At 41.1% G+C, this 22,971-nt stretch overlaps 1 protein-coding gene across 1 annotated transcript in view; it reads left to right on the plus strand.

Annotated features, from left to right (window-relative positions):
- The first annotated feature begins 1,789 nt into the window (after positions 1 to 1,789).
- The window catches only part of LOC126277870 (cilia- and flagella-associated protein 52-like), a 99,267-nt gene continuing 78,085 nt past the window's right edge, over positions 1,790 to 22,971 (plus strand). Inside the window, exons 1-4 of the mRNA XM_049977396.1 lie at positions 1,790 to 1,850; positions 5,454 to 5,653; positions 5,736 to 5,913; positions 10,155 to 10,342. Of these exons, the coding sequence (XP_049833353.1) occupies positions 1,790 to 1,850; positions 5,454 to 5,653; positions 5,736 to 5,913; positions 10,155 to 10,342 (627 nt within the window). The remainder of the gene's footprint in view (positions 1,851 to 5,453; positions 5,654 to 5,735; positions 5,914 to 10,154; positions 10,343 to 22,971) is intronic.

The raw sequence follows: 22,971 nt of genomic DNA on the forward strand, positions 1-22,971 counted from the left end.
ACATAAAAACGTTTGCCTTATGAGGAGCTGCTATATTATTGTACCCCATCCTTTTTGCTCCCCACGCACAGTCATTGTGGTAGTTGGACTACTGGTAGCATTTTGGAACTTGCGAGTGATTCTTTCCGGTGCTATCATGCTACTTTCTCAACCGCCCTGTGCAATGCTCGACGGTACCTATTCGTCAGTACCTGAGGTCCCAGGTCTTAAATTGGCTGTGGTTGTTCCATTTGACAACCACATCACCAATAGTCGACTTGGACAGCTTCAGAAGGGCTGAAATATCCCTGATGAATCAGTTGCTCAGGTGACGTCCAGCGACTAGTTCAAGATTGGAGTCACTGAACCTCTCGTAGAGACCCGTTCTGCTGTTAGTGTTTCTGTACTGACTGCTCAATAATCCCAGCCTCCATTTACGCTGGCGGCTCCGCCAGTCGTGACAGCTACTAGTCAATTTCACATTGCACTGGGGTGTACGGATACTCTCCCTCAGGTTGTGTATATTTAGATGTAGGTCTAGATGTCTGAACAAAATGTAGACACTGGAGTAAATGTTGTAATACTTATATTTGGCGTTGTCACAGTGTAGTATAATAAGACCTTCAGAAATAAAGAAAGCAAAAGCGCTTGTTAGAAATTAGGTGATTCTGCAATGATTGCATGGACCAACTCGATTTGGTGTTTGATGTCAGTAAAGTACATTGCAACAGTGGTGGTAGAGATAGGGGCGAAGGCTAAGTTATTGTTGGTATTGACATATAAGTGGTATTAAAGAAATGTGCTTTTGATGGTTGCACGGAGCTTCCAGAAAATTATATCCGAACGTTATCGTCGCATTCAAGATGCTTTTATTCCACTCATCAATGAAAGGACGTTAAAAATTAAAAACGAAAATGTAAAAAAAATTTAAAAAGAATTTAAAATTACCTCTGGACTACTGTTTTGCAAACTGATACAAACGATAAACAGAACTGTGGTAACATAATGTATGACCTACCGAAAAGAAGTCTCAGCAAAATGCTTGTTAATTGTAACACTAACACTGTACGTTGATGTTTGTATTCTTGATTTCTCGTTAAATTACATCTACTTCTTTTCTTTCTGTGAATAAAAAGCACCGCTGTGATTTGTCTCGTTGTTGTTGTAAGGAGACAATGGGGATTCCGTTTCCTTCGTTAAGTGTCCCCTTTCCAATCCATAACGCGACACCTCGTAAATTGAGCTTGTTTCTTCCTTCACTGTGCCGAGAAGTCTTTGGATTATAAAATCTTAAACGTTGCTGTAAGTTCATCAACTGCACGAAAAACATTTTATTATTTCGTGATGCAAGTTAGTTAATAACACTGTTTTCACAATATCTTACAAAAGGTGGATTACGTCATGAAGAATGTGCCTTGTACCGTACTCCAAAAGTATATTTTACTTTGTCCCTATATGTAAACTGCTGCGTAGATGGCAGATCTTAATGCCGCACATAATATGACGGGCGCTGTTTAATTTTCCACGTCTGCATATTTCTTTAACACAGAACCCAATCTCAAACGACAAGTCATTAAAACGTGCATGTGCCGAATGTGGTGCATTTCAACGTTCTCTGGTTTTGCTAAAGCGTGCTCCCTCGTAACTGTGTCAGTCTTAACTGGCCTGGCACACCTGCCTCTGACTACAGCCACCTCTTATTTGTAGCCATGGCGACGCTGGAACGGGGACTACTTTGCAGCAACAGTCGCCGCGTTCGCTTCGTTCACTGCAGTCAGAACTTGCTGTCTCCTGAAAACTTTATACAGATATGTCGGAAACAGAAACTGAAGTTAATGAATTGGTCGCCGAGTCGATAACTGGGTTTAATGGTAAGTTTTTACAATACTCCACGCAAGTAGTAGTAAACTGCAAACAGATCTCTGTTGCTATAGGTGTAGCTATTTTCTTTGAAAGATATTAATGTGTTCATGTAAACGTTGAGCGTACAGCAGAAGTTAAACAACAGTAAATTAATTTAACTTAGGAAGCAACAGCTATTTTGTTTAAATAGCTGCAATGATTATAGTTTAATAATAATAATAGTATGTGGCCACAGACACACTTGGATTTATTATTACTGTAATAATTTGACTGGATTCTGGTTACAGTAGATTAGTACACTAATTATCATCAGTTAGTGGAACAAGTATGAGGAAGTGTGTCCGTGTTTATCACCATTGTTTTAGGCACAAAGACGTTATTTTCAGTATTTTTGTATCATTGTTAACACTGTCGGGATTGTCATCTATTGCTATACATATTGTCGAAAAATAAATGTATGTGTAGACCTACATGAAAACAAGACGTTTCGAAGTTCGTATGTTGTGTCATGCGTCATTCGATACTCAATGACTAGACGATCTTTTATTTTCACCACCGAGGACAGCACGTACAACTCGGCTATGCCGCGCATGTCAACACCTAACGCATGCGCTGTAGGATGCGTAGGATGCCAGTACATTTCGCATGCGTGAGGTTCGCCATAAATACCGCGACTGCACCTGGGCTCTTCAGTAGTTGTGTACTCACCTGATGATGGCCGGACGTCTCTGGGCAGAAATATCGTGGCAGAAATTATTAGAAGAACAAATAAGCCGGGAAAATTTCAGAAGTCATAATCCTTTAGTGGAATGCAGCATTGTGGATGAAATTTCAGTCTTGCTGCATTAAATGACATTGCTGCTGAATAGAGTGAAGCACCATTGAAGGTGAAACTATAGAAGCCTTGAAGGAGGCAAAAATGACCATGCGGAAATTTACATTAATAAACAGAATAATGTATAAGAGTAACTATGATCCAATGGGGCAGAAAAGGTTGCTTGTCATCCCAGCTCATCTACAGCTAACTATTGTGAATAATTTCCATGACACTCCGTCATCTGGTCACCTGGGATTTGTGAAGACTCTAGACAGAAGTGGGTGTCACAGCACAGATATCTGCCAACCCATTAAGATGCAATGTAAGAAAAAAAAGATCTGCAAAATATGACAATACAATTACATGAATAATATGATTGTGTTTATGAGATCACAGGAGTTCCTATTAATTATATAATGTGTGGGTGATCCTAGAAGTTACATGAATGGCAGTCTGAATGGAACACTGAAAGCACTGAAAGGCGGGTATGCAGCATATTTCAAAACATTAAGGGCACCTAGCATTGTCCTTACTCAAGGTATGGTGCACCTGTATATGCAAAGACTCAAGGATTGTCTAGGTGCACACATATCGGTGTGGGCAATGTGGAACAGTGTAGCAACAATAGGTCTAAGAGAAGGTATGGTTGTAGTTAGTTGGCAAACCCTGAGTTCTTCCTAGGCTGCCAGTAATATATCAAGCAATATAAGAGGGAAGTTATTTACTTAGAAGCCAGCCGCGGTGGTCTCGCAGTTCTAGGCGCGCAGTCCGGAACCGTGCGACTGCTACGGTCGCAGGTTCGAATCATGCCTCGTTCATGGATGTGTGTGATGTCCTTAGGTTAGTTAGGTTTAAGTAGTTCTAAGTTCTAGGGGACTAATGACCACAGCAGTTGAGTCCCATAGTGCTCAGAGCCATATTTACTTAGAAATTTAGGCAATTGCTTTTATTTTATGTTGCTTTAATTTATTATACAGGGTGATTCAAAAAGAATACTACAACTTTAAAAATGTGTATTTAATGAAAGAAACATAATATAACCTTCTGTTGTACATCATTACAAAGAGTATTTAAAAAGGTTTTTTTTCACTCAAAAACGAGTTCAGAGATGTTCAATATGGCCCCCTCCAGACACTCGAGCAATATCAACCCGATACTCCAACTCGTTCCACACTCTCTGTAGCATATCAGGCGTAACTGTTTGCATAGCTGCTGTTATTTCTCGTTTCAAATCATCAATGGTGGCTGGGAGAGGTGGCCGAAACACCATACTTTGTTCGAAATGCACGCTGAACAACTGTCGTCGATTCACTTCTACCGTACTCAATAACACAAAAAGCTTTCTGTTGAGCGGTCACCATCTTAGCATCAACTGACGCTGACACCTAGTCAACAGTGCCTCAAGCAAACAAATGTACAACTAAATGAAACTTTATAGCTCCCTTAATTCGCCGACAGATAGTGCTTAGCTCTGCCTTTTGTCGTTGCAGAGTTTTAAATTCCTAAAGTTGTGGTATTCTTTTTGAATCACCCTGTATTTTCAATATTCTCTTTTACTTCTACATAGATATTAACAATGGTCACTGTTAATAAAATTTATAGCAGTAGCTATAAGAGCCAAAGAAACTGGTACACCTGCCTGATATCAAGTAGTCCCCATGAGCATGCAGAAGAGCCACAACACAATGTGACATGGACTCAACTAATGTCTGAAGTAGTGCTGGAGGGAACTGACACCATGAATCCTGCAGGGCTGCCCATAAATCCATGAGTATGATGGGGTGGAGATCTCTTCTGAGCAGCATGTTGCAAGGCCTCTCAGATATGCTCAATAATGTTTATGTCTGGGGAGTTTGGTGGCCAGTGGAAATGTTTTAACTCATATGACCATTCCTGAAGCCACTCTGTAGCAATTCTGGACATGAGGGGTGTCGTAATGTCCTGCAGGAACTGCCCAAGTCTGCCGGAATGCACAATGGACATGAACGGATGCAGGAGATCAGACAGGGTGTTTATGTATGTTTCACCTGTCAGAGCTATATCTAGAGATATCAGAGGCCCCATATCACTCCAACAACTCACACCCACACCATTACAGAGCCTCCACTAGCTTGTACAGTCACCTGCTGGCTTGCAGAGCCCTTGGATTCATAAGGTTATCTCTATACCCGTACACGTCCATCTGCTTGATACAATTTGAAATGAGATTCATTCAACCAGGGGAAATGTTTCCAGTCATCAACAGTCCAGTGTCGGTGTTGATGGGCTCAGACAAGGCATAGAGCTTTGCGTCATGCAGTCATCAAGGGTGCATGAGAGGACTTTCAGCTCTAAAGGCCCATATCTTTGATGTTTCATTGAATGGTTCACACACTGGACTTGTTGATCACCCAGTATTGAAATCTGCAGCACCACATTCAAACTCGCTGAAATCTTGATTACCTGCCATTGTACCAGTAGTAACCAATCTAACAACTGCACCAGACACTTGTCTTATGTAGGAATTGCTGACCACAGTATCGTATTCTGCCTGTTTACATGTGTATTTGGATATGCATGCCTATACCAGTTTCTTTGACGCTTCAGTGTATAAAACATTGCATGTCAACATGAATATTGAATATGTACAACCTGTTTAGATAACAGGTCTAAAATTCTTTGCAATAAATTGTAAGGAAAATTGAAAAGGCCCTGCCTCCTCTCCACCATCATCTTGTATCCATGCCGGTTACAAAACACTTTCCTTTTCATGATGCCTATATTACAAAACCTATGAAAGTGATACTGATTTCAGGCTCTGTTCGTAATGGCTTACAAGTACACCCAGATGGAGAGCACATTCTTTACCCCCTAGGCTGTAATGTAGTAGTGCAAAACTGGAAGACAAAAATACAGAGATTTCTGATAGGGCACACAGATGTTGTATGTGCAGTAGCAGTTTCAGCAGATGGGAAGTATGTGGCTTCAGCTCAAACAAACCACATTGGATTCAGGGTAAGAATGACAACATTACTAATTACTGAATGACATGTAAGCTAAATATGTGTAATTTTAATATATTCCTATGCACTTCCAGGCAACAGTTATTCTTTGGGAGTTTGATGACTTAAAGCTGTTTACCAAGCATGAGATACACAAAGTTTGTGTTGAATCTGTAGTCTTTTCTTCTGACAGCAATTACCTCATATCATTAGGAGGATTTGATGATGCCACTGTTGTAGTATGGGACATTAAGGAAAGCAAGGCATTATGTGGTAAGTCACTTTTCTCATCTCTCACATTTCCTTAATGATTACTGAACTATCAATCTGACTAAATCATAACAAAAAAAATAAAAGAGCTAAAATGTATAATATTGGTTTGCCTAAAACTCTGTAGGGAAATCAAAAGGGAGGAAAAATGTTTCTGTTACAAACACCAAGAGCTATCTTTCACTCACCCATTCTTCCCATTTTCAATGTTTTATGTCAGATTCTGATAAACTGTGTCAACAAAGTAAAATAAATTAATTTAATCTACAACTGTGAAAGGTCTATATTTTTTGCTCACAATCAGTGCAAACAGTTTAAAATTAGCACTGAAAAATGAAGGTCAGTCAGAGGAAACAAAAGAACAAACAGAGTGCAACAAAAAAAGTGGGAGATGGGGTATGGAAGAAAGAATGTTACTCAAGGAAGGTAAAATAAAGTCATTATAACAACATAAAAAAATTTCATATATGAAATTATGAAGTACTTACACCATTCAAGGTGCATTCAGAAAGTATGTTTCTGTAACTTTTAAAACAAAGACAACATAGGTGCATGGAAAACTTCATTAGCAAAAGGTATAGCAATGTTCAGCTATTTTTGGACATAGTCACCAAAACAGTTGAGAAACTTGTCATATCGTGGGATTAACTTTAGTATTTCTGTGTCGTAGAAGTCTGCTGCATGTCAATGGAACCAGTATGTGACAGTCACCTTCAGCTCATCGTCATTGTTATAAGATTGGCCAAAGGACAGGAATTTCTTGAGGTGCTGTCTTCATGAGACCACTGTAGAAATGTAGCATTGCTCTAAAGCCTTTTGTTTTGTGCTTGAGTGTCAGGTTTTTTGGCACCCACCTGGCACACAATTGCTTGAGCAGCAATTTCTTAGTGACAATTTCACGCAACAAGGATCATGATATGTATGGAACATGGCTCCATAATTGTGAAGCAACAATTCTCTAGTGTGCACTGCAGCAACAAGTCAATGAGTGATCATTGATGAGGGATGGTTACCCACTGCACTCTTCATCAAGGACACCTTGGCAGCTTTCAGAAAAAACCCAACACGAGTGACATGTAATCTGTTTTCTCATGATATTCTACCCATAGACCTGACAGAACTGACAATGAATTTCAATGGACACTATGTTTTGTGCATTAAGGAACCTCATCACTGACTGAACCTCGCAGCCTGTGGTACTGGCATCAGTTGGGACCTGTCTGGCTAGCATTTGAGTGTCACGTCAGAGATCCGTTGAGCATGTGCAGTTTTCCTGGCTAAATAATTTACTTTGAAGGAAATAACATCAGAAAACTTAATTTCTGGATGCACCATATGCACAAGCTTGCTTGGAAGTATTTCTCATATATATATTTTTTTATTCTGATAGCTACTGCGACTCTCATAATAAAGACAGATGGTCATTCTAATGTAACCCTCACTTTAGGGTTAAAAAAAAAGTATCAGTCCCAAAATTAGTATAATGTAACAGCAGATTAAATTGTCCATTAGTTGACAAAACGCCCCTGATTAAAATTAATATAAATTTAAGCATGACTGCTTCTTTGTGTACTTGTACTGCAATTATAATATTACTTAGATTACCAAATAAGTCTTTCAATGATGGAAACTACACTATTATTTAAAAAAAAGCTCTATATGGAAATGTTATACCAGCTTGTGGTGTACTGAGAACTGGCCCAACTTTCTAGTTATAAGCTATGCTTCAATTGGAAAGTATTGCAGTCACTACCAGACACAAGTCCAGTTCAGGTCAACAGCAGCAGAGATCAGAGTTCACTTCATAGAGGCAGTTAGAAAACAGCAACTGAGAAGAAAAAAACTGACAGTGAGCCAACCATCTGGTGCCCTTATATTGAACCACTCCAGAATTTCATGTAACCGACCTGAAATATTGGTGGTTTCCCCACTGGACGAGCTCTCACTGGATGTGGCAGTGTTACCCATACTGGTTCGTCAGTAACTTCCATTTGCACATCTGGTGCAGTTACTAAATTCTCATTATTCAGTGCACTTTCCAGTCGGTATAATACAGTTTGATAGCCATATTTATATTTGAAATGTAACTTTGTATAGTCCGCAGCTCAAGGTCTCGCGGCAGCATTCTCACTTCCTGAGCACAAGGTCCTGGGTTCGATTCCTGGTGGGGTCAGGGATTTTCACCTGCCTCGAGATGACTGGGTGTTGTGTTGTCATCATCATCATTCATAGTCATTATGGTTGGAGGAAGGCAAGGGTAAACCACCTCCACTAAGACCTTGCCTAGTATGGCGGTGCACGTCTCCCGCATCATTCCCCTATGCTCTGTAAAGGAGTATGGGACTACATCATCATCAACTTTGTACAAACGGAACATTTCATTATTACAAAATTTTAAATTAAATGAAGTTTACAGGCTAACAAAAGATATACAGTTTGTTCTCGTAAGAGCATGGAAAAATTTGACAGGACTATAGGGTGCTCCACTGAACAATTTGAGGTTGGGAACCTGGGGTTGGAGAAGCCAGTTTAAGGAGATAATAGGAATAAAATCACATTTATGTGTACTTTTTTATTTACAGTAGTTACAGTTAACTGCAAATACTATTGTTGAGACAAAGAACATACCATTTGTACTGCATTTTACAAAATCTGCTGAAACTGGTGGCCGTCAATGTCAATCCAAGAATGATATTGGCAAACAAATTTCTGACACATCTGATGTAGATCCATTGTGTATTTACAATCATATCACAAGCAGCTACAATTCTGGCAACTAATTCCATCTCAGTATCCACTGGTGCCTCATACACAGGTGACTTTAGGTACTGCCATAGGAAATAATCAAGGGGATTCAGGTCAGGTGACCTTGCTGGTCATAGAGTAGCACCTACCCTTCCAATCCAGTGACCAGGAAATACAGCGTTGAGATGGTTGCAGACTTTCACTTTGAAGTGAGGTGGTGCACTGTCAGGTTGTACACGCATCCTCTCACAAGCAGCCAAGGGTATGTTCTCCAACTCAGGTAGAACTCTTTGCCCAAACCTCAAGTGCAGGTGGCCATTCAGATGGCCTGGCAGAAGATATGTTCCAATGAGATTGTTGCCTAGAATGCCGGCTCAGGTACTCTCAGCAAAATGTACTTGATGGTGTGATGCTACTACAGAGTGAGGGTTTTCCTCACCCCACACATGGCTGTTCCCACTGTTCAAAATACCATCATGATCAAACAAGGCCTCATCAGTAAACAGCATGATATGGAGGAAGTCTGGTCCATCAATCCATTGTTGGAGCAACCAGTGACATAATGCTCCCTTAGTGCAAAGCCTGTCACAAGCATTGCATGAACTCATTGTGGGTGACACGGGTGTAATTGTCGTTCATGGAGTACTTGCCACATGCTAGCATGTACGGGGCCCTTTCGCATGAAATATGACAAGTACTTGTAGTGGGATCCGCTGCAACACGTTCTAGCACCTCCTCTTCAAAATTGGATGTGCGAGTGGTCCTCATGTTTCCAGATCCATATTTTCTTTTTTGAAATAAACCAGTCTAACCACATTCATCAATCAAGAGAGATAAATACTCATCATGACAGATGAGCCTGTCAGGAAATTGTTCCCTGTACAGCGTTTCAGCAGCAAGAGCATTGCAAAATACTTCCCCATACTCAAGGTGCATGTCAGTGAGTTCTGCGAAACTGTTCCAGCACTGCTCCATTGTATTGTATTGTACATCTCTGAACAGCATTGAGTAATGAATGGATCTGCTGTTGATGTTCTCTTATGTGACAGGTAAATATGATGCAACAGAGTCACCTTATGGAGAAGTAAAGCAAACAAAAGCTGCATCATGACTTCCTAGTAATCAGGCTCATCCTCCTTTTTTTGTTCCAGGAAATAAAGAATGTACATGTAAATAAACAACACAGTACATCTAAACCTGTACACATGTTAGTTGTAAATAAGTAGGAAAACAGTAACGCCAGACAAAGCAGTAGACAAGTCTGCTTCCATATCTCCTTAAGCTGTCTTCTCTGACTCCATGTTGCCTGCCTCAAATTGTTCAGTAGAGCATTCTCTATGTCCTGTTAGAGTTTAACTTGTTCTTACAGAAACACCCTTTATGTACAAGAATAAAAAATGTGAATAATGATTTGATAAGTTTGTCAAAAACATGTGAATGTTGAGAATTGTTATCAGTATGTACAAAGCATTAGTGATGGCAAATGTTGTATGTTGTAGGTTGCGAGGCAAGTCGTGGAACAGCTGGCATAGCAATTGTTCTCTGTCCAGCCAACATAAGGGGTGTCTGTTTCATCACTGGTGGACAAGGTACAATCAGGGCTTGGAAGATAGACCGCAAGAAAAGGCAAGTCAGTGTCCTTGATGTCAAGCTTGGCATGATCAGGAGACATGTTATCTGCATTGTGGTAAGTTGTGTAAATTTAAGAATAATTGCTTTAGTAATCTGCCACCTAGCTTTTCATTTGAATCTATTATGCTACCTGTACTACTTAACAAGAACATATTTGGTTATGAGTGTCTTTCATGGTGTAACAACCTGTTTTAACATAGTTTCCCGTATCAGTAAAACTTCTATGTGTAGAAGCAAAAAAGGAATCTCTATCATGTGCATTGACAACTTTCTTTCATCCATCCATTTGTTTTGTTATGTAGATCCCTTCAAGCTGCTGACCCCTTCAGGACTTGGAATGCATTAAGCAATAAATTGTCAAAAGTTGTTTCTTCTATTTTTAAGTGTTTCAGTGAATTTTTCCTATCTTTCATCACTCGTATATTAATACTTTTTAAGAGATTAGAGTCTTTTCTGTTTGCATTACCTAAGCCCAGACTGGCAGAGAGACAGTAATGCAAGTTTCAGACTCTAGTTTTTTATCATTAGCTCCACCTTCTCTGATCATTTTACTTTATACTTTATGTTTAACTTAATTCCTGGTTCAACATTATATGAAAAGGAACACATATTTGTTTATAATCTCACAAGTTAAGAAATTTCTCTATGGACTGGAAGGGAATATGATTTTCTTTTGATTTTAAAATTATTGTTGTGTTTTTATTATGTTTTAGAGAACAGTGAAAAAGGTTAAGGATTTTGATGACCATGTACGTCCCTTCTGTGTCACAGTAAGGTTTGGTAATCTGGAGTGTAAATTAGTTTTCTTTTTGCCTATGATGGGAGACCATTTATATATCTTTTAGCAAGAATAAAGTATTAACCTTCAATAACAGTCTACATCCTCATGCAATTTATAAGTCTGCAGCTATAAATGAACAGGGGCCACATAATTTAACTGCAAAAAGTAGTATTTTTTTCCAAGTAATGGATTTTGATTCAGTTATGTAAGATGCTATGTGCAACATTTTAAAGCATTTTCCAAGTGTGCTTGGTAAATAACATATGTAGCTTATTAATATTATTTATTTATTCATTTCATCCTCTAAGGAGCATGCAGAACCATTAATTAGCACTGATCTTCTTAGCTTTCTTCTTCTTCTTTTCTTCCCAAAACTTCCTCATCCTTTCACTGTGGGCCTGTCTTCTTTCTTGTGTCCATGCATTTTTCAATTCCAGAGTCTTCTCTGTTGGGTTTTTGGTCGTCAACTTATGAGAGTTGACTTTCTGTTTGTATGCAGTCCATGTGGTTTCTAGCGAGTCAATACTTTCTGTGAGGTTATTTTTGGGTTTCTGTTAGCTATCGCTCTCTGGTTTGGCGAGTTCCTTTTATGATAAGGAAGATTTTCTTGGTCATTCTAAAGGCATCCATTCTTGCTAAATGTCTGTAGAATTTCAGTTGTCTTTTCTATGCAATTGATGTGAAACATTCAGTCCTTGAGTACAGTTCTTCAGAGCTTTTGTGCATCCACATACCGTTTTGAATCTTAGATCCAAATATTTTTCTGAGTATTTGCCTGCCAATTTTCTCAGTGTCCTTGATATTGATGGTTAATGATAACATTTCAGTTGCATAGAGCACTTCTGGAAGTGTGACTGTATGATAGTGGTGAAATTTGGTTTAGGTGGATAGAGATTTCTTATTGTATGTGTTCCAGGTCATTGTATAAGCTTCATGTAATTTTTATGCTTGTGTTTTATGAGCTACTTTTTCATTGCCAGTGCTGCTGATCATTTCACCCAAGTACTTGAAGTACTTAACTTGTTTGATGTCACCATATTTTGTTGCAAGTGGTTTCTGATATGAACTTTTGGAGTTCATGAATTGTGTTTTCTCATAATAAATTTGGAGTCCAGTTTTGATGATAACCCCACATAGTTTCTTGATGACATGTTTAGCTTCCTCAGGAGTCCACGTAATTATTGCTAGGTCATCAGCAAAAGCAAGGCATTTTATGCTGATTCGTTTGCCCTTTGATCCCATATTTATTCCAGGTATCTCTTTCTCTCACGTCTTGATAATCTTGTCCAGTAGCAGGTTAAATAGGAGTGGGGACAACCCATCACCCTGTCTCAGTCCTGTCCTAATCTGAAACTTTTTCCATGAATTTTACTTTTGAGGTTATGCCTGTTAATGTCTGCTCAATTAGTGAAGTAGTTTTGTTATCTACACCATATTCCCGAAGTGTACTGAATAGACTAGTGTGATGAATTGAGTTGTATGCTTTCTTGAAATCTACAAAGCAGACTACTGTGTGGCTCGACTGACAGAGGTGCAGTATCATCTTCAGGTTCCATATCTGTTCTGCGCAGGATCAATGTGGGTGGAAGCTTGCCTGATATTCACCGATCATATGTTCTCTCTGTTGTTCTAATCTGGTGAGAAGAGCATGTGAGAGCACTTTGTAAGTGACTGGTAGGAGTAAAATGCCTCGATAGTTGATTGGATCAGTCTTGTCACCCTTTTTGTGTAGAGGGTGAATCAAAGCAGTTTTCCAAACTGCTTGTATGACTCCACTGTCCCATATATTTTCAGTTATAGTTTTTAGCCTGTCAGTCAAGAGTTCACCTCAAATATTGAGGATTTTGGCAATTACACTGTCTTCCCCTGGTGCTTTATGGTTTTCATATGTGATAAAATTTTTCTTATCTCCTCATGTGTAGGTGGAGCTGAATCCTGGTTTGGATTCATATTAGCTTATTGTTAATAACAGATTACTTTTAATGTAATTGATTGTCATAGCTGCAATCTATTCTGATGTTTATCTTGGCTTACTGTGCACTTTCAGGCCTAATAATGGAACAGCAAATAGAAATGTTGGTAAGATATTATGAAGAGCAAAGTGAACACATTACCCGTCATAGCCACAATAGACACAAAGTCATCATTTATCACAGTAGTACAACTTTATATGACTACTAGCTCCACAGATGATGAAGAGATTAAGAAAACGTCGCTCTATCCATTAATTTTGGTTCCCTAGATCCAGTCAATGGGTGTTGTGGTGCTACTCCAGTTTTACGGAGAACCATACCTGTATATAGGCTATTATTAAAATGGTTTTTACCACTACCAAAAGCATTTTAAACCTACTGTTAGCTCTCACCCCCCTCCCCCTCCCCCCAATTTGTCCCTCTGTCTCTCAGGAAGGAACCTATGTATCCCTTCCATCTTCCATCCACATCTTGTGTATAATACATGGTCTTAAGGGACATAGTTTTTCAAAATATTTGTGCATTGTATAACTGAGGAAGAACCTGGGAATCAGCCCAATATTCACCTAACTGGATGAGGAAAACTGCCTAAAAACCACATCCAAGCTGGTCAACGCACTGGCCCCACCATTAACCCATGAGGTAGATTTGATCCAGGGCCAGTGCACCTCTCCATGTCCCAGAAGCAGATGCTGTAATGTGTTTGGCCCTCTGAGAGGATACTGAAAGCAATGAGTAACGAAATTTTAAAAATTTGTTCATATAATTAAGAAAGAAATGAGTTTATTTGTAATGGGTGACTGGAATTTGATAGTTGGGAGAGGAAGAGAAGGAAAAATAGTAGGAGGAAATGGACTGAAGGAAAAGGTTTGAAAGGAGAAGTGTCAGGTAGAATTTTGCACAGAGAATATTCAGTCTTGGTTTAAGAATCATGAAAGAAGCTGATATACATGGATGAAATTTGGAGGGACTGGAAGGTTTGAGATAAATAACATAATGGTAAGACAGTGATTTTGATCACAATATTTTAAAATACAAAAATCTACTTAGGAGGATATGTATTCTGACTACAATGAATTGCAGATTACAACTGAAGAAATCGTAGAAAGGTAGGAAGGTAATTGAGACCTGGAACTAGAGGGTGGTGAGAGATTCAAAGGGAGCTTTAGGCAATGAGTAACTGAACAATGGGAAATGAATACAGTGCAAGATAGTCGGTAGCTTTGAAAGAGAATTATGAAGACAGCAAGATCCAGCAGAAATCCTTTGATTAATCAGGAGATTATGAATTTAACTGATGAAAGGAGAAAATACAAACTGCAGGAAATGAAGCAGACAAAAAGAAATAGGTATTATAAAAAATAAAAGTGGCAAACCAGTACGAAGTAAAGAAAAAAAGACTGAGAGGTGGAAGGAAAATATAGCACGGCTATTTAAAGGAAACAAACTTGAAGACAGTATTACTGAAAGGGAGGAATGTAGACCCTTGTACTGTAAGGAAGCAAGGGAGATGACGTCATGGCTGGCCGGTATCCTCTTTCTACAACAGAAGTGCCCACGTGGATTAATGTGGTTTTTTATTTACAGGAACAGGAAGCTACTTATCTTGAATAGAGTCCAAGTGTTGTGGTACAAGCCCATCAGTAATAGTCCTCTTGCATACAATATTGGTAATCTTACTATCACAGACTTTAGTCACTAATATGGTTGCTGTGCACTGCCATAGCCTGAGCTGAACTAAGCCACTCCACAAGTGAATTGACAGATGCCAAACTAGAATGAGTCAGTGAGTCACTGACTGATGTCCTCCAGTCAGTGCCAGCAGCCTAAATACATACTATCAAGAGGGCATTGGCCGCATGTTGCTTGTCAGGGTATCTTTGGTCTGTTTTGTGATAGGCTTGCTTGATCCTGTGCCTACTTATTGATCTCAGCTTCAACCTTTTTTGACCGATGTGCTGGTGACAGCTTACATCAGCTTAAGGAAGATATATAGTAAGGTGATATGAGAGATATTGCAAGAAGAATTTGACATAGTCCTCGAAGACTCAAGTCCAAAAAAAGACATATAGAGTTAACAAAATCTTTTTCAAAATTGTTGGTACCCTTGGGAGAGCATTCCATGACAAACTTTCACATCTAATATGCCAGATTTGTGAGACAGGTTAAACACCATCAAGAGAACGTAATACTTCCAGTTCCAAAAACAGGTTCCTGGTGACTGGTATGAGTATTACAGAGGCAGTTTAATAAATCATTCTTGCAAAATATTGACATATTTAAGAGACCAAGAAAGGCAAATCAGTGTTTATAGTATTTGTAGATTTGCAAAAAGTTTTTGACAGTGTTGAATAGAATACACATTTTGAAATTCTGAAGGTATCAGGTATAAAATACAAGGAGCAAAATGCTATCCACAGCTTGTACAGAAACATGTGAACAGGTAATATTATTTGGAAAAAGAGTGAAGCGGCAGTTAATGCTACGCTCATGTTATTCAATTTGTACATTGAGAGATTAGCAGGGGAAACAATGGAGTAGTTTGGAAACAGAATTAAAGTCTGTGGATTAGAAGAAAAAAACTGAGGATTGCTGATGATGCTGTAATTCTTTGAGATGACAAGTACTTGGAAAATCAGATGAATGAGGACATGCTGAATAGAATGAAAAGTCTACTGAGTACAGAATATGGACTGAAAGTAAACTGAAGAAAGACTATAGTAATGAGAAGTAGCAGAAATGAGAACTGCAAGGAACTTAACATCAGGATTGGTGATCACAAAGTAGAAGAAGGCAGCAAAATAACCCAGGGTGGATGCAGCATGTAGGATATGGAAAGCAGACTAGCACTGGCAAAAAGGGCATTCCTGCCCAAGAGAAATCTACTTGTATCAAACACAGGTCTTAATATATATAGGTCCTAATACAAAGGGTGATTATAATTAAAGTTAAACTTTCAGAATGCCGTATAAATAATACCACTGGTCAGAATGACGTCAACTTGCAATGGAATATTATCTGAGAAGGTGGTCAACATATAGTAGAAGAAGGAAAAAAGTGTGAAAACTGATCAATAGTTGGCACTGTATGTGTCAGAATACGTAAATGAAAACACCTGTTATGCACACGACCCATTGAAGTTGGTATAAACAAGCCTCCTTTCGCACCTGCGATGTTCGGCATGACTGTCTCAATGTAGGTTCATACTCTGCTTGTAAAGCTATATTACAAGGATGATGACTGTGCACATGTCACTCTGCAGAAGTTCCAGACACTGAAGGGTTTGAAAAAAGGCATTGGTTCAATGACTGTCATGAGTCTGGAAATTTGAAAAGATGGCTTCTTTTGGTGTGCAACGTGATAGATGGAGGAAACAAACTGATTTGATGTCAGTGGAAGCAGTGGCCACAGCAGTGCAGGAGGAGATGAGTGGTGGTGTGCAAATGTATAGTGCATGGAGAACTGCTCAGACATTGGACATAACCATGAGAGTGATGCGTAAAATCCTACAAAACATCCTTCTTTGTTATCCATTCAGAATTACCCATGTGCATGAGTTGCTTCCTGTTGACCTGCCAGCAAGAGAGACATGTGCTTTAGAATTTCTTGCTTGCATGGAAGTGGTCAATGATTGACCATGGAAGATTTTGTGGACAAACAAAGCCCACTTCCATCTCTTAGGATATGTCAATACACAGAATTGTCAGATATGGCCAATGGAAAATCCACACACAAATCAACCAGTACCGCTTCATCCTGAAAAGGTCACTGTGTGGTTTGGGTTTACGACTTCATTTATCATAGGGCCATATTTTTTTGAAGAGACAGGTGCTTCTGGTCCTGTTACCTGTACCGTCACTGGTAACTGCTATGAATGTATTTTGCACAACCATGGCATTCCAGCTCTACTACAGCATGGATCCGTGGATGGAATCATTTTTATGTAAGCTGATGCACCTCCACACATTGTAAATCCAGTTAAGCAGCTGCTGAAGTGCCATTTCGGAAATGCTAGAATTATCACGTGACATTTCCCCACAGTCTGGCCATCCTGATCACCTGATCTTAATCTGTGTGACTTCTAGCTCTGGGGCTATCTGAAAGACGTTGTGTTCAATGTTCGACTGGAACTTAGTTGCATTGTGCAACACATTCTGAACATGATGCTGGAAACACTTTGATCAGTTGTGGAACATGCTGTTTCTCATCAATTGCAGAAAACGGTGGACAGCATACTGAACATGTTTTGTGCCAGTCACACGGAAATTAGTAATCTGATTCAAGTTTGATTGATATTTTTTATTTGGCTTTTGGCCTTAGGACAATTAAAAACTGATGTGATTGATGCATTTTATGCAGTTTTTGGCAATTAAAAACCAATGTGATTCATGATTTTTTTGCAGTTTTTGTCCTCGGAACAATTAAAAACAAATGTGAGTGACGCTTTTTATGCAGTTTTTAGCCTCAGGACAATTAAAAGACGATTTTTCCCATCCAATGTGATATGACCTTGCTGTGGTGGATGGGCTTATGTAACTAACAGTACCAAACTTGTACACCCATGCACACTGAGTAGTTCAGTTTGTTTGATGTCAAACGTACACCTTAGGTATTATTGTATGATTCATTTGTCATTTTTAGTTGACCACTATTAAATTATGATGCTTACAGCACCATTTATTGCTACATTTTTTAACTATTTATTTTTCTTCTGCCATACGTTTCCCCCCTTCTCTGATAATATTCTGTTGCAATTCAATGTCATTCTGACAAGTGATGTTATTTATACAGTGATTTGAAAATCAAAATATCCACGGGTGTACTGCCGGTCTATAGTGTCCAACGGGCACAATATTTCGGCGATCAAACATGTCGCCGTCGTCAGGTGAACTGACGGACTGAGCTTCTGTGAATGCACCGGCACGGAGATCTGTACGCTATGGCTGCTCAGGGGGAACTGGGTTCGGTCACGGCGGCGGCCGATTTAAATACCCTCCGCCCGCGGCGCGCTCCATCCGCCGTCCGCGTCCCGCGCCACGGTAGCACGGTGGAACAGATTGCGACGGCATCTGAGATGACGTCGGTGTGATGGCTCTGTCCACCGTGGTCGTCACAACTATGCGTTTTCTTGATCTACTCTTGATTAACCCAATCGCTGGTTCCCAAGCCTTGCTAAGATTATAGCCACAGTCACGGTTTATGAGGTCGTCATTGGTGCGAATTTCGATGGCCTCTCTAACAACGCTGTCCCAGTATCTCGACGTCTGTACCAGAATCCTCATTGTCAGCAACATCAGGGCACCTACATACACTTCTGGAAATGAAAAAAAGAACACATTGACACCGGTGTGTCAGACCCACCATACTTGCTCCGGACACTGCGAGAGGGCTGTACAAGCAATGATCACATGCACGGCACAGCGGACACACCAGGAACCGCGGTGTTGGCCATCGAATGGCGCTAGCTGCGCAGCATTTGTGTGCTGCCGCCGTCCGTGTCAGCCAGTTTGCCGTGGCATACGGAGCTCCATCGCAGTCTTTAACACTGGTAGCATGCTGCGACAGCGTGGACGTGAACCGTATGTGCAGTTGACGTACTTTGAGCGAGGGCGTATAGTGGGCATGCGGGAGGCGGGGTGGACGTACCGCCGAATTGCTCAACACGTGAGGCGTGAGGTCTCCACAGTACATCGATGTTGTCGCCAGTGGTTGGCGGAAGGTGCACGTGCCCGTCGACCTGGGACCAGACTGCAGCGACACACAGATGCACGCCAAGACCGTAGGATCCTGCGCAGTGCCGTAGGGGACCGCACCGCCACTTCCCAGCAAATTAGGGACACTGTTGCTCCTGGGGTATCGGCGAGGACCATTCGCAACCGTCTCCATGAAGCTGGGCTACGGTTCCGCACACCATTAGGTCGTCTTCCGCTCACGCCCCAACATCGTGCAGCCCACCTCCAGTGGTGTCGCGACAGGCGTGAATGGAGGGACGAATGGAGACGTGTTGTCTTCAGCGATGAGAGTCGCTTCTGCCTTGGCGCCAATGATGGTCGTATGCGTGTTTGGCGCCGTGCAGGTGAGCGCCACAATCAGGACTGCATACGACCGAGGCACACAGGGCCAACACCCGGAATCATGGTGTTGGGAGCGATCTCCTACACTGGCCGTACACCTCTGGTGATCGTCGAGGGGACACTGAATAGTGCACGGTACATCCAAACCGTCATCGAACCCATCGTTCTACCATTCCTAGACCGGCAAGGGAACTTGCTGTTCCAACAGGACAATGCACGTCCACATGTATCCCGTGCCTCCCAACGTGCTCTAGAAGGTGTAAGTCAACTACCCTGGCCAGCAAGATCTCCGGATCTGTCCCCCATTGAGCATGTTTGGGACTGGATGAAGCGTCGTCTCACGCGGTCTGCACGTCCAGCACGAACGCTGGTCCAACTGCGGCGCCATGTGGATATGGCATGGCAAGCCGTTCCACAGGACTACATCCAGCATCTCTACGATCGTCTCCATGGGAGAATAGCAGCCTGCATTGCTGCGAAAGGTGGATATACACTGTACTAGTGCCGACATTATGCATGGTCTGTTGCCTGTGTCTATGTGCCTGTGGTTCTGTCAGTGTGATCATGTGATGTCTCTGACCCCAGGAATGTGTCAATAAAGTTTCCCCTTCCTGGGACAATGAATTCACGGTGTTCTTATTTCAATTTCCAGGAGTGTATTTGTTGGCCAAATACCTGACGGGAATATTAATTTCTTATGTGGGTAAATGCCCTCATCACATCCGTAATTCCGTGGATTTTGTTAAACGCCTTGATAGCTTCAGGTTGGATGAGTCAGATATCATGGTGAGTTTTGACGTCATTTCCTTGTTTACGAGGGTACCCCTGCGAGAGTCGCTAGAGTTAATTGGTCAGAGGTTTGATGAGAATACCACTGAACTTTTTAGGCATGTCTTGACTTCCACGTATTTTCTTTTTAATGGAGAATACTACGAACAAACGGAAGGAGTCACCATGGGTAGCCCACTCTCACCGGAGGTAGCGAATTTGTACATGGAGAACTTCGAGGAGGAAGCCCTGTCGTCATCCGAATGGAAACCTACTTGCTTTTTCCGTTACTTGGATGACACATTCGTCATCTGGCCACATGGTATGGATAAACTCCTTGACTTCCTTACACATCTAAACTCCATACACCCCAACATCAAATTCACTATGGAGATTGAAACAGAGGGTAAATTACCTTTCTTTGACGTCTTGGTCAGGAGAAGGGCTGACGGCACCCTAGGTCATGTGGTGTATCGAAAGATAACACACACTGATCTGTATTTGCACGCAGACAGCTGCACCTACCCTTCACAGAGGAATGGGGTACTTAAAACTCTAGTACATAGGGCGCGCACTATCTCTGACACAGAGAGTCTATCCCAGGAATTGGAACATCTGAGAACTGTATTTCGAAAAAATGGGTACTCAGAGTGGCAGATCCAACATGCTCTCCACCCAACCACTGCATCACAACCTGTTGAGATGGATGAAGTCACGAGGGAGGAGGTAGGCACTGCATTTATTCCATACACAGGCGCACTCTCGGGGAAAATCGCCCGCATTCTGAAGAAACACCGGGTCGGAACTGTGTTTTGTCCTCCGAATAAAACTCGTGCACTGGTGGGGAGCGCCAAAGATGACCTCGGTTTGAGGAAGGCCGGCATGTACCAGATTCCGTGTCAATGTGGCAAGTAGTATATTGGTCAGACGATGCGTACCGTCGAGGATCGATGCGGTGAACACAAGAGGCACACTCAACTGATGTATCCGAGCAAGTCGGCAGTCGCTGAACATTGTTTGTCGGAAAATCACGCTATGGAGTATGACCGCACGAGGATTCTGGTACAGACGTCGAGATACTGGGACAGCGTTGTTAGAGAGGCCATCGAAATTCGCACCAATGACGACCTCATAAACCGTGACTGTGGCTATAATCTTAGCAAGGCTTGGGAACCAGTGATTGGGTTAATTTGAGCAAACGCATAGTTGCGACAACCACGGTGGACAGAGCCATCACACCGACGTCATCTCAGACGCCGTCGCAATCTGTTCCACCGCGCTACCGTGGCGCGGGGCGCGGATGGCGGAGGGAGCTCGCCGCGGGCGGAGGGTATTCAAATCAGCCGCCACCGTGACCGAACCCAGTTCCCCCTGAGCAGCCTTAGCGTACGGATCTCCGTGCCGGCGCGTTCACAGGAGCTCGGTCCGTCAGTTCACCTGATGATGGCGACATGTTTGATCGCCGAAATATTGTGCCTGTTGGACACTATAGACCGGCAGTACACCCGTGGGTATTTTGATTATCAAATACGCCAGGAGAAACTCAAGAATCACAGTGGTTTGAAGGTTTAACTTTAATTGGAATCACCCAATATATAACCTATAATAAATTAATCAACAGCTGTATCTTCTTCTCTAATTTATTCAGCATATGTTTTTGACCACCATCAGGCCCTCTGTGGCAACCTAGTGGCTGAACTTATATTGCCACATTGTTTATGAGTGAATAACCACGTTACATACCCTGGTGCAGATACTGGTTCTCTTTTGCATGGTGCTTTATCTGGCTACATAAGCTTAGCCACTGTATTACCATAGAGGGCCTGTTGATAGCATAATGAAATGCTGAAACCCATTGCCTCTGGAATACATGAGAGAGCTACATACAGCTGTTGGTTTATTTATTGCCAGTTACAAAATATTTTCTTGTCTGCAACTTCCAGTCTTGTTATATCCATTTTCAGAGCACAAATTATAAACTATAAACTAGTTACATGTTCATTCAGCTTGGTAATTTTGGCATTACAATTATCACCCCTTTTCTTCTTTGCAACAAAATTCATATTTTCATGAATAGAAAATGACAAATCTTGTTTTTCCCCCTGTATTCTTACAGCATGTAGATAAATGTCAGTCTTTAAGAAGAAACAGTATTGGTATGTAAATATTAAGCTAATAGGAAATAAACAGGATGAGCCAGAAAGATAGAACTAACATACAGAATAGAATGCAATAGATGAAACAAAAGAACAATCTCCTGCAATGCAGTGGTTAGGCACTGCACCACAGCTAAGCAACAAGAACTTTATAGTTCAAAATGCATTATACTGATTAAGAAAGCGGTAATGGAGGGGGATCAGAAATGTTAAGGAAGACACTCAGACCACAAAATAGAAACAATGATACATGGAAGAACAGAGAAAATGCTGATCTGTATAAACAGGTAGAGAAGACCACATAGTATATAAGTAAGAGAAGGCTTAAGTCTTATGAGCACATCTTCAGAATGCGCAAAACCAGATGACAAAGGGAATCTTCAATTACATCACCCAATTAAAGGCAACCACAAAATGGGTTGAGAAAATGTGAAGGGATACCAAGGAAGTTGAGATCAGTCAGAAATAAATGTGGGATAAAGATGAATTTGGCATGAAGGTTGACAAATTCAAGGGGTTTCAGAAAAAGTGAAGTACCAGGACCAAGATAGTCTGGAGAGAGGAAAGAATGAGGGACCTCAGCTAAAGAATTGAGAGGTTTAGGGAGGAGAAGAAAAGACTAACCAGCACAACACCTGTTTTCTGTCATCCACAGCAGGGCAGAGTAAAAAAACGAAAGTAAATTTCTGTTATGTGAGGCCTGGCAGTGTATTTCAGAATATTCAAACTTCCTAGGTGCCACTTTTCTATGTTAGTATACACCTGAATTCATTCCTGAACTTTGATGGGATGGAATTGAAGGAACACAAACAGAATGAGTACTATTAATGTTAGCGAGATTCATCACCATTTCTACAGATCCAGTTTCAGATGAATGTTGCACATGGCCATTTTTCTATCCTCATTCACTTTTTCAGTTTTGCTGTAGATAG

This window comes from Schistocerca gregaria, chromosome 6 (assembly GCF_023897955.1).
Source record: "Schistocerca gregaria isolate iqSchGreg1 chromosome 6, iqSchGreg1.2, whole genome shotgun sequence".
Classification (NCBI taxonomy): Eukaryota; Metazoa; Arthropoda; class Insecta; order Orthoptera; family Acrididae; genus Schistocerca; species Schistocerca gregaria.